The sequence below is a fragment of the Miniopterus schreibersii genome (assembly GCF_964146895.1).
Source record: "Miniopterus schreibersii genome assembly, chromosome: 18".
Classification (NCBI taxonomy): domain Eukaryota; kingdom Metazoa; phylum Chordata; class Mammalia; order Chiroptera; family Miniopteridae; genus Miniopterus; species Miniopterus schreibersii.
This window is the reverse complement of record NC_138121.1, coordinates 31,252,119-31,263,466: the sequence shown is the minus strand read 5'-3', so window position 1 is coordinate 31,263,466 and position 11,348 is coordinate 31,252,119. Positions and strand designations below refer to the sequence as shown.

Genomic DNA, 11,348 nt, shown 5'->3' with positions numbered 1-11,348 from the left:
TCTCTGAGCACCCCTTTCCCTTGGCTTCTGAGAGACACGGGAAATGTTATCACACTCCCTCCCCACCACCCAGGCAACTGCCTGAGCCTCTGATGACATCTGCGCCCCGCTCAGCCTTTTGCTTACACCGACTGCCTCTTATTCCCCATTATAAGCCCCGGGGAAGGGTCAGACTGTGTTGTCCGTGGCTCTCTTTAGAACATAAGGTTTCATTTCCTCTCAGTCTTGGGTCCTTGTTACCAATTCTGGAGTCGCAGGACTCACCCTGGTTCCATTTGTTCCCACGTCATCTTTGTTGCTTTTCTGAACCACACAGACCCATGTTCACAGTCATTTTTAGCAACCACCAGGCCTGAGCCTTGGGACAGATAGATGAGCCATGGGACAGAGAGACAACTCATGCCTTCATCTCCACACACAGTAGGTGCACAGTAAATGTTTCTGACCTGAAGCTGAGCGCGTTTCTCGGTTGCCTTGCTGGCAGAGGAGGCCCTGAGCGACTGTTCCTCCTGTACCGCCCATCAGTGGCAAAGGAAGAGTTACTAAATGATTACATCTCAATAAAAATAGCTCTTGAGAACACACATCTGTCCTTCAGGTCAACTGTGCTGAGTAATCTCAATTTATTTTTTCAAGAAGCTTTCTTTACTGGGAAGAGGCTATATCAATAGACAGTCCATCTGTTTTGCATGTCGTTTTTTCTCACTGTGGCCTGTTGCCTTTTGTCCTGGCCAGGCTGCCTCACTGACTCTGGAAGGTGGACTGGCTCGGTCACTGCAGATAACACACAGCTGGAGGCAGAACAGCAGAGTGGGTGAGGGGCACAGGTTCCAGAGTCAGCTAATCCCACCTCCAGGTCTTGTTTTAATCACTTACTGGCTAGAGGATCTCAGGTAAGAGACTTCACCTCTCTGGGCCCATTCCCTCCTCTGTGAAATAGAAATATTGCTCGCCACGTGGTATTGAGAGGGTCGAAGCAGACAACACGCAGCTATTATTGTCACCCCCAACCCAGAGCCTCTCCCGGCATCCAGGCCTCTCCCTGTTTGGTTGTCACCCTTCAGGGCTGAGGGGTTTTGCCCTTCCATCCACACATACACCCTAAGGAAACAGAACAAGAAAAGACCATCGCTTTTTGCTTGTTATCAAATGTATTTCGGTAAATTTGTTCTGTCATTTTTCATAAATGTCCCTAAAAATCTGAATTTATTGAACAATGGAAACTTTCTGGAAAAGTCCCCGTGAGAGCAGGATGCTCCTTCGTGCCTGGAGTCCTGACCAGGCCAGCCTGTTGCCGGGTCAGTGGCTCTGAACGATACATTCTTCTGTCCTATCCTGAGTCACTGGGCAGCTCCCTCGGACCCTGGACACTGCTCTCAACTCCTCTTTCACACTCAGAAAAGCACAGCCCAGCCGGGGGTAGCTCAGAGGTTGAGTGTCGACCTAGGATCCAGGCCATCGGGGTTCGATTCCAGGTCAGGGCACATGCCCGGGTTGCGGGCTAAGCAGCTGATCAATGACCCTCTCATCATTGATGTTTCTCTCTCTCTCCCCCTCTCCTCTCTCTGAAATCAATAAAGATATATTTAAAAAAGAAAAAAAAAAGAAAAGAAAAGCACAGGAGCTGGCCTGCTGCCGTGGGCTGCTCGTTTTTCTCAGGAGCGCTCTCGCCCAGGGCCTAATGCACAGCGTGACGGAAGGTGGGAAGGGAGGGCGGTGTGCGGGATGGAGAGCTGGGCTTTGGGGAGGGCTGGGTGCCTGCTCTGTCCCCGTTCTGCCACTCCCAGGTCCCTGACCTGAGCTAGGGCTGCCCTGTGGATGAGATGGCTTTCAGCTCAGGCCCCTTGGCCGCGGCTCCACAGCCCTCCCAGGGTCACTACCTGTTCTCTAGGGTGGACAGCTCCTGAACTGAGCCCTCTCTGTTCTTAGCCGTCCGGCTCCCGCAGCTGTCCCGCCCGCAGGGCCTGCAGGCCCCAGCCAGCCTCTGCAGCAGCCTCCGGAAGTCCGCCTGGAACCCCGAGGACGAGTAGTAGTAAACCAAGGGATCGACGCAAGAATTCAGGGTGCTGAGGAGCAGCACGTAGCTTCTCCACACTGGGCTTTTGTCCTGGAGGTAGCCCACGACGTGGGACACGTTGTAGGGCCCAAAGCAGACGAGGAAGTTCAGCATGGTGGCTGCCACGAGCCCCGCCACCCTCCTCCGCCGGTGGCTGGGCCCCCCGCGGAGCAGGTAGAGCAGGCGGCTGTAGCAGCAGCTGGTGATGAGCAGGGGCACCCCGAACAGGACCACAGCCATCTCCAGCCGCACGGGCAGGAGCACGGCCAGCTGCCCCTCGTGGAACTCCAGGTAGCAGGTGCTGTGCGACGAGTTGCTCGCCAGCTCGGTGACGAAGACCACGCTGCAGTGCGCCGCGGCCAGCAGCCAGCAGGCGGCGCTCACCAGGCCGGCCTGCAGCAGCCGCGGCCTCGTCTTGTACCACAGCGGGTGGGCCACGCTCAGGAAGCGCTCGACGCTCACGGCCGCCAGGAAGAGGGACGTGAGGTAGACGGTGGTGAAGAAGAAGAATTTGGAGAAGGGGCAGAGGAAGACGGGCAGCGGCCAGAGCATGCCGCTGGCCGCCTCCACCATGCGGAAGGGCAGCAGGAGCAGCAGGAGCAGGTCCGAGACCGTCAGGTTGAGCAGCAGCACGTCCACGGCCACCGGGCGGCGCTGCAGCTTGCGGGCGAAGACCACCAGGGCCATGAGGTTGAGGGGGAGCCCCACGAGGAAGGTGAAGAGGTACACGGAGAAGTACAGCCAGTGATTGCCCGGAAAGAAAGAGTCGTCCTGGAGCGCGTCCATGGGGATGGCCACTGGAGAGAGAGAGACTGTGAGAGATCGTGTGTGTGTGTGTGGAGAGAGAGAGATCGAGAGAGATTGTGAGACAGAGGGAGAGACAAAGCCTGTGGGTGGAGATCTTGCACCGGCAGCCTCTCAACAATCCACAGAGAACATGGTTCCCACTCCACTCGCCCCCTGATGCTCTCCCCCGCCTGTCTCCTGTTCCTCCCCCCGTAAAGCAAGCACCAAGCGGCTCCTCCGCGTAGTCACCGGGGGCCAGCGCTCACCTGCTTATTTGAGACCAAGTGCTTTGCAGCTCGGTACCTGGCCGGCTCCCCCAGAACAAGTGCAGTTGGCTATTAATAGGGCAGAACTGATAAAGACCTGGCTCATCCTGTGACGTCACTCATTGCTGAGCCCTAGCACAAAAGACGCCTTGAGCTCTGCGAGCAGAGCTGTCCAGTATGCAAACCGGGGAGCAAATTCCACAGCTGTGGGCCTGGCTCCTCGGGCAGCCTCCGACGGCATGCCCCAGCCAGGCCTGAACAGCCTGCATCTTTCCTCCCCAATTCTCCTCTTGCCTTTCAGCTGCTCCTCTAGGACAGCGCTCATCCAGCTTGCCTTGTACGGGCAGAAAGCGAGGTGCAGCGATGGAGAGCGTGGCCTGGGTTCAATGGCGGCTCTGTCACTTATTTATTCCAATACAGGGCAAGTGACTTAAACTTTTCGAATCTCTCTTTTCTCATCTAAAACAGAGATGATCCCAGTACCAATCTCATGTTATTGTGTAGATTAAAGCATGAAGGCATGCCAGATGCTTAGAAGGGAGCCCGGCATGTTATGATGAACACTTAACGAATGTTAGTTGCCATCATCCCAGTCGCTGGTGTGGGCTTGGGGTGATGGTAATAATAGTATTAATAATAATGCCCAGCCAGCGTGGCTCAGCTGTTGAGCACTGACCCAGGAACCAAGAGGTCCCTGGTTTGATTCCCGGTCAGGGCACATGCCTAGGTTGCGGGCTCGATCCCCAGTGGGGAGCGTGCAGGAGGCAGCTAATTGATAAAGTTTCTCTCTCATCGATGTTGCTATCTCTCTATCCCTCTCCTCTCCCTCTAAAAATCAATAAAAACATATTTTAAATAATGACTGTAATAATAAAATGATGGTGGCAATGATGACAGCAGCTACCAAGACACATAGTCTCTAGCGGATTCTCTGCGTCTCGGGGTGTCATCATTATGTGTTGAAATCCTGGCGCCTCACAGTGCAGAAGTGACTTGCTCCAGGCCACACGGCTTGTTAAGAATCACCACCAGAATTCAAACTCAAGTCCTGTCCAGCTTCAGAGATTATTTATTCATTCATTCAAATAGTTATGGAACACAACGAGATAGCATTTCATTTGGATGCCACTGGAATAGCTATACATAAAAACATCAGATAATATCAAGTGTTGGCGAGGATGTGAAAAAATGAGAATCCTCACATGCTGCTGCTGAGCACACAAAATGGCAGGGTCACTTTCACGCAGTGTGACAGTTTCCTAAAAAAGCAAACATAAACTTACCACATGAACCAATTCCTTTATAGGTAGCTACTTAAGAGAAATGAAAACATGTGTCCACACAGTCTCGCTCATAAATGTTCAAATAGCATTAGTCGTAATAGCCAAAGAAAATGGAAACCTCACTCGGTGGTCTATCAGCCAGCGGAATGGGTAAACCAGGTGGCATATCCATGGCATATGCCAGACAGTGGACCACTACCTGGTGATAGAAGGAATGGAATACCCACGTGTACTATAAAGTGGATGAACCTCAAAAACATTATGCTAAGCCAAGCAAACCAGGCAGAAAAGACTAGGCATGGTATGTTTTCATTTATATAAAATATCCAGAATGGGCAGATTTATAGAGACAGCAAGTAGGTTATTGGTTACCTGAGGAATGGGGGGTGAGGGGGGGATTCACTAGTGAGCCTGAGGGATCTTACTGGGGTGATGAAAGTGTTCTAAATTAGATTAAAGTAATAGTTGCACACCTCAGTAAATTTACTACAAATCATTCACTTGTACACACAAAATGGGTTAATTTTATGGCATGTAAATATTATTTTAAACAAGCAGTGAACAAAACAAAGTTTTTGCTGTCGCGGCGCTTCCATTTGGTAATGGAGGTGGGCGGTTGAGTGGTGGGAGGATAACGCAGAGGCAGAGAACCACTGGAGGGAGCAATGCAGGCAGAAGGAATGGCGGGGGCACAGGCTTGACCTACTGGGGAGCTGGTAGAAGGTTTAGGGCCTAGGGCGCGGATCACGCAAGGCCCACGGCCCCAGGGAGGAACTGAAATCTCCACTACAGGGAAGAGGCACAAGTAACCGGAATAAGTGGCCCAGCAGCAAGTGCTCTGGAGCAGTGGGATAGAGAAAGTCCCTGGCATTATGGGAGGGCCAGTGGGGCCACCTAAGCTTTTACCGAAATTCTCTGGTCTCACCACTGTGCAGGGAACAAACTTGTTTCTGCTTCCCGCAGAGCCTCCGGCAAGTTACTTAACTTCTCTGGCCTGTTTCCATATTTACAAAACAAATAATAAAACTATCTTGGGAGTGCTATTGTGAGCATTCAGTTATGCAGCAAACATTTACTGAGAGCCTACTGTGTGCTAGGCTCTCTTCTAGGTGCTGGGGATTATCAGAAAATGAAACAAAATTCCTTGTACACATTTAAGCATGGAAAGAGGTAACATGTATAAACCAGCTCGCACATGCCGGGCACGTAGCTACCACTTTTGATGCTCTATATGTTCACGGCATCATTGCAATCAGAGGAACAAATCTGCTTTCTACACCTGGCCTCGTCAGAGCAGATGCCCAAGTGTCTGTCCCCTCGGTGGCCTCTCTCCTCTGCCCGCTTTCTTGGGGGTTCAGGGTGCCACCATCCACCTTCATAAAATGGACCCCAAGGATAAGCATTAACCCAATACCTTAACTTTTCCAAATGTCCCCTGACCCTTGGGGTCCTGCCTTGAAAGATCACATCCCACATCTACCCCTTCCTTGCTGTAGGGCCTTGGGAAAATTTCTTTGCCCTGAAAAATAAAGATGATACCGGCTTCAGAACTGTAGCTACCTCCTGCGGCACCTTGGTGCCGATTAGGAAAAGATGCCCCCTCCAGGCGAGCACAGCCTTGCTGTGCACTAAGGGGTGCTGCTGGAGGAGTGGGTGTTGTTTCTGTTCAAATGATAATAAGACGCTGCTTCCCCTAGACGGAGGCCCCCCTGTGCCAGGCACTTGGCTTGGTGAGCAAAACACAGGCTAGAATTTAGTCAGTGTTTGCCCCTCCGCCAGGCACCCCCGGGCAGTGAACACTTGGCCACCTGTGCCGCAGCTGCACGGCTACATCAGAGGATTGTGTGGGGATGAAACGCGACACACTTGTAACGCACTTGGCCTGGTGCCTGCCAAGTACTAAAGACTCTGTATCTGTCTGCGACTATTTCTGGTGCTAGCATTTCCCTCCCGGTGCGAAGCATCCCTTCCTCCCAGCTTCGCGTTCACGGCTCCCGTGCTGCCCCCTTGTGCGTTTCCAGCGGTATCACAGTGTCACCCTTCGCTTCCTGCTTCCCGTCTCATTCAGAAATGAACTTGTTGTTTTCTAGGAAAGGACTCTGGAGTCGCATCTCCCAAAGTGTATCATCAGAGTGGCAGGTCCTCTAGATGGGAAGCGAGCTTCCCTCCTCCTTCCCCCCTAGGAAAGGGCCTCTGCCCCGAGCACCTGGCAGGCACGCAGGAAAGGCAAGGGAAGGGGGGCAGCTGTGGGGGTCGCGCTGTTTGTGCAGAGGCACCCTTACCTTGCTCGTGCGACGTGGCTCCTGGTCTCCATTCTCCTCCCGGACTGGCATGCGATCTTGTCAGGCTCGGCTCTTCCCATGAGTGGCTCCAGGGGTGCCCCCAGGCTAGGCCACCCTGCAGTTCCTTTGGAGTGGCCCCCACCAGCGGCCTAGAGAAGCAGCTGGGTTCTGCTGCACCTCCCTTCTCCCCAGCAGTGGCTACTACTTCTGAGATGTACCCGCTTTCATTCTTGCCACACATGATGGCCCCCGGCCACCCCCCCCTCCCAAGTAGCCGGTCACCAATGGGTTGAGCACCACGCTCCAAGCGCCTGTGAGGAGCCCCAGCTTCCTCCAGCGGCCTCCCATGTCGGGGTGCAGGAAGCCAGCCACATTGGAGGCATTGTAGGGTCCCAAGCAGAGCAGCAGTGTGAGCAGTGCCCCGCCGGCCACCCAGGCTGCCCTTAGCTTCCGTCTGTGACTCAGGCCCGAGCTGGCCAGGGCCCGGAGGCAGCCCACGTAGCAGAAAGCTGTGACAGCCAGGGGCAGGAAGAAGAGCAGGAGAGAGAGGCTGAGGCGAGCAGGGCCCGCTGAGGCTGGATCCCAGGCCTCCAGGCAGACTGGAGAGCCATTGACTGGGGTGTTGATGCCCAGGGAGCTGGTGGAATTGTCCATCCAGCCTCCTGGAGCCTCCAACCCAAAGACCAGCCCCAGGTGACAGAGGACAAGGGCCCATATGGCCACACACACGCCCCAGGAATAGCAGGGCCTCCTGGCGGCTTGGTAGCCCAAAGGGAAGGCGGCTCCTAGGTAGCGACCAACACTCAGGGCAGCCAGGAAGCCGCCGCCCGCATAGAGCGGAGCAAAGTGGGCCAGGGCAAAGGCAGGGCAGAGCGGGGCCGGCAGAGGCCAGGCCCCCGAGGCCAGGGCCTCCACCGCCTTCAGCGGAAGGGAGGCAGCCAGCAGCAGGTCCGAGCAGCCCAGGTGGAGGGCATAGACTAGGCTGGGGGTGAGGCGGAGCCGGGCGTGGGCCACGGCGCCCCCCACGGCCAGGGCATTGAGTGGGAAGCCCAGGGCAAAGGCGGCCACATAGAGGGCGAAGGAGAGCTGCGGGGGCAGGTCCATGGGGCCCCGTGGCCTAATTGGCTCCTGCCCTTAGATCTCAGGCCTGAGGAGGGGAGCTCTTGGAGTCACCCCAGGACATTAGAAGCCATCTGGAGACAGAGGCCCACAGAGGGGGGTGGCAGCCAGTTAGCAGGGGAGCCTGGATTAGAAGTGAGACCGCCAGCCCTCAGTCCTCTGCTTTCTTTCCACTGTATCACCTCTTAAAATGGAGTGTGGTCGCGAATGAACAGGAGATAGAAGCGAAGCCAGCAGGTCCCAGAAGAGCGAAGGCTACTTATATTCTGACCCTGGGGAGAGAAGGGGGAGAGAGAGAATTCAGAGTTGGATCCCACAGTATGTGCTTCTTTTAGTTAAGACTTCTGCTTTCACTCCCCTGCCCCCAGTTCCCTGGAAAGAGAAGTAGCTGCTCCCCCACAGTGGACCACCTGTCCAGCAGCGGAAGGTTGGCGGCAACCCCTAGCGAAGGGAAGAAGAAGTTGGGGGTTGGGTAGAGCGGAGATTGTGGCAAAGGGCAGGCAAAGGGGATCCCCAGCAGAGAGCCCAAGGGAAGCCAGGTCCCATGGTTTCTCTGGAAATGACTTTAGCTGGCTTCAAGGGCACCCTAAGCAGGGGGTTCTGGGAGTCTGGGGAATAATCATTGGTGTAGAGAAGAGCCACAGAAGGAAAGACTCACCTTTTAGTGCGGCCAGATGTCTCTGAGGCTCAGGAGTCCCGAGCTGGGCTGAGGGAGGGTGCCTGGGATGGGCAGTGAGCCGGAAGGGGGAGGAGGGTGGGGTGGCAGGGCCATTAGCCCAAGGCACTAGCAGCCTGGGTGAGCAGCTAATGGGGCATCTCCTGCTGGGGCTGAGACCAGATGGAAGGAGGTGAGGGTCATGGATGACAGGATGACACGAACACAGGAAGGGGAGAGGGCAGAACTGAGGACTTTTTCTGAGCAGAGTGAGGAGTGCAGAGCCAGCACCGTGGAGGGGCAGGACTGGTGGCATCAACCAGAACAGGGCTCTATCTCCCCTGCCCCTGCCCCAGCCTGTTCAAACCTGCTCAGGGGCCAAGTCTTCCCTAGTCCTGGAGTAGCTCCTGGGCGGGCTGCAGGCCCTGGTCACCTTAGTCACCCACACTGTCTCCTTTGGTCACTCGTACTGAGACAGTGAAATAACTCTCTCAAGGCATGGCCTGTGCCCCCCACCCCAACGTGCACAGATGCAGGCACATGTGGTGAGGAGAGCACTCCTCCCTCTCCTTTCCTTTCTGGCTTGATGGCCCTGGCTTCGGACCCTTCCAGTGTTGGCAGGAGGGCAGGAGACACAAGGTCTCGTTTGGCGGCACTGGAGTAACCAGGTTGTGGCCTCCACTCTGCCTCTCTGGGCTGCATGGATGTCATCGGGGACTCCTCCTTGGGCACTTGTAGGGACATTGGCCAGCATAGTGCTTGCCCCAGCGGCTGCTTAGCTTTTTCCTCTCAGTCTCTGTGACCTTGGCCGTTTACTTCCAGTTGGGGTCACCTTCCCTTCCAGAAAGACTGCCTCACTGAGGTTTAAAGTGGCCCGAGGTTGCCTCTGTGGTTCTCTGTCTATCTCCAAGTGTGCATGTGTCTCCCTGTCTGTCTCTATCTCTCTCTGCTGCCTCAGACTGACAGCAGACTTGACTTCAGTTTTCTTGGGCATTTATGTCGGTCACCAAGCTACCCTGCCCCTCCCACATTCCAAGTCACCCTAAATAGGTAAATAAGCTTCTCTGGGTGGTTTTCTGGGAGTGCTTCTCACCAGGCTTCAGGTGGGGCCGCATGTCAACAACCTCCTCCAAAGAAATAATCTAATTTCCTTTCTCTACCTCAGTCACTAACTTGATTCCTGGTCGCCTCCCTTCCAAGTCCCACGGATGTTGCTCAGCCCCTCTCTTGGAATGGAGAAGAATTTGCCACCTGCTGTATAGTATTTTCTCTTTGGAGAAACTGCCAGAACCAAGGGAAAAGTCAAGAGGAGTGCCATTTCACCTCCTGTGACAAGCATTTGAGAGACGAGCAAAGCTGGGTGCAAAGGAAGACAAGGGTCTTCAAGATCTCTGCTCTGGCCCTGCCCCCCCCCCCCAGGGGATCTGGCCTCTGGCCAGTGCCACTTCCTCAGGCCCCTCCATCCAAACAGGCCCCTCCCCTCTCCAGTCTGTGTGTTCCTCCTGTGTGGTGTTTTTTCAAGGCACTCAATGCTCGAGTAATCAGAGTTGCTGGCTCCTCTGCTAGAATGCTGGTCAGTGAGGGCAAGATTTCTGTCTGCTTCGTCCACTGCTTGTTGCACACATAGTAGCCGCTCAGGGAGTTGAATAGTCAATTGTCTGGGCTGGGGCGGGGGAGATCTGGGGCAGGATAGAGGGCTGGCTGCCTGTGGTCTGGAGTCTTTGGCCCCAGAGCTCCCTGGCCACCTGCTGTGCACACCTCACTGATGCCTGTTGATGGCCACATCTCTTGGTCAATTGATCATGAAGTACATTTACGTCAGCAGCCAGGCTCAGGGGCAGGATGGAAAGGAATCTACTGGTTGCCAGGAAGCCTGCGCCAGGCCGCCTCAGACTCAGGGCTGACTCCAGCCTCTTCGAGGGGAACCCTGCCCTAAAGCCCTTTGGGCACCCCAGAGATCTCCAAATGAAAACTATGTCATATCTTTTTTTGTACCCCAATAACTGGCTCTGGGCTGGATGCATTGACGTGTGCTCAGTAAATGTTTGCTGAAGGAATGGCGGAATGATACTGGATCTCGTTTTCAATTCAGAACCCCCCAAACCCTTCCTGCTCATTTAAGCAGTTCTTGGAGTCTCTTCTTCCTCCCGATGGTGCTCACAGGGAGTCAAACTTGGGACAAAGAGGACTGAGAAGAAATCAGCACCTTGCCCCCGTAATTCCGAGGATGACCAGAATCTCTTCCTTTGCAGAGCTTTCTGGTACTGAGCAGATGGGAAAGTGGAGGGGGCAGGAAAAAGGTGGATTAACCACGGTTCCTGCTCCCAAGGAGAACAGCCTTTGCCCATTGGCAGAAGCCAGAGAGTGGGGGGGGAGGGGTTCAGACCTGACAAGTGGGGGGAAAGCTGCAAGGACCTATCTGGAAAGTCGGAATTAGTGACAAAATAGGGAACTGGTGGGAGCGACAGCGCATAGTAGAAAAGCTAAGAGGTTTCTTTTTTTCCTGCTTTTACTTTTATTAGTATTTATTTTATGTTGAATTTACTCCCAGGCCACAAGGTTTTGTTTCTCCAGTTTCCTCTGGGACATCTTTTCCTTCTGTGCAGCGTCTCTTCTGGTTCAGGAGCCATCTGCTCCTTTTCAGGAGCGACCCTCTGGGTGGCAGGGGGAGCTCCCGTGGGTTACCCCGCCCATGAGCTCTGTAAGCTCCACGCGCATCTTGGGAGCTTCGTCACCTGGATGTGCTCCATGACCAGAGGATCGACATCTAAACCCTTAGGTTCAGCACTGCTCTGTGCATTTTTAAGCGTGTGCAGCAAGAATTCAGCAGTCTTTTTGGGCCACCGACCCTGTGTCCAGACCCACTGTTTTGCCTGGGCCACCTACCCAGTCTGTCACTGT

At 54.6% G+C, this 11,348-nt stretch overlaps 2 protein-coding genes across 2 annotated transcripts; both read right to left on the bottom strand.

Annotated features, from left to right (window-relative positions):
- Window positions 1-1,876: 1,876 nt before the first annotated feature.
- LOC308548063 (free fatty acid receptor 3-like) lies at window positions 1,877-2,842 on the bottom strand (the record flags this gene model as incomplete). Its single annotated transcript, XM_081119075.1, has 1 exon — window positions 1,877-2,842. One exon carries the CDS (start codon window positions 2,840-2,842, stop codon window positions 1,877-1,879), a length of 966 nt encoding a protein of 321 aa, XP_080975201.1.
- Window positions 2,843-6,847: 4,005 nt separating this feature from the next.
- Window positions 6,848-7,777, bottom strand: FFAR1 (free fatty acid receptor 1; the record flags this gene model as incomplete). The annotated part of the gene is made up of 1 exon (XM_081118629.1): window positions 6,848-7,777. The coding sequence occupies one exon, from the start codon at window positions 7,775-7,777 to the stop codon at window positions 6,875-6,877; it is 903 nt and encodes a 300-aa protein (XP_080974755.1). The 3' UTR covers window positions 6,848-6,874.
- Window positions 7,778-11,348: the final 3,571 nt, after the last annotated feature.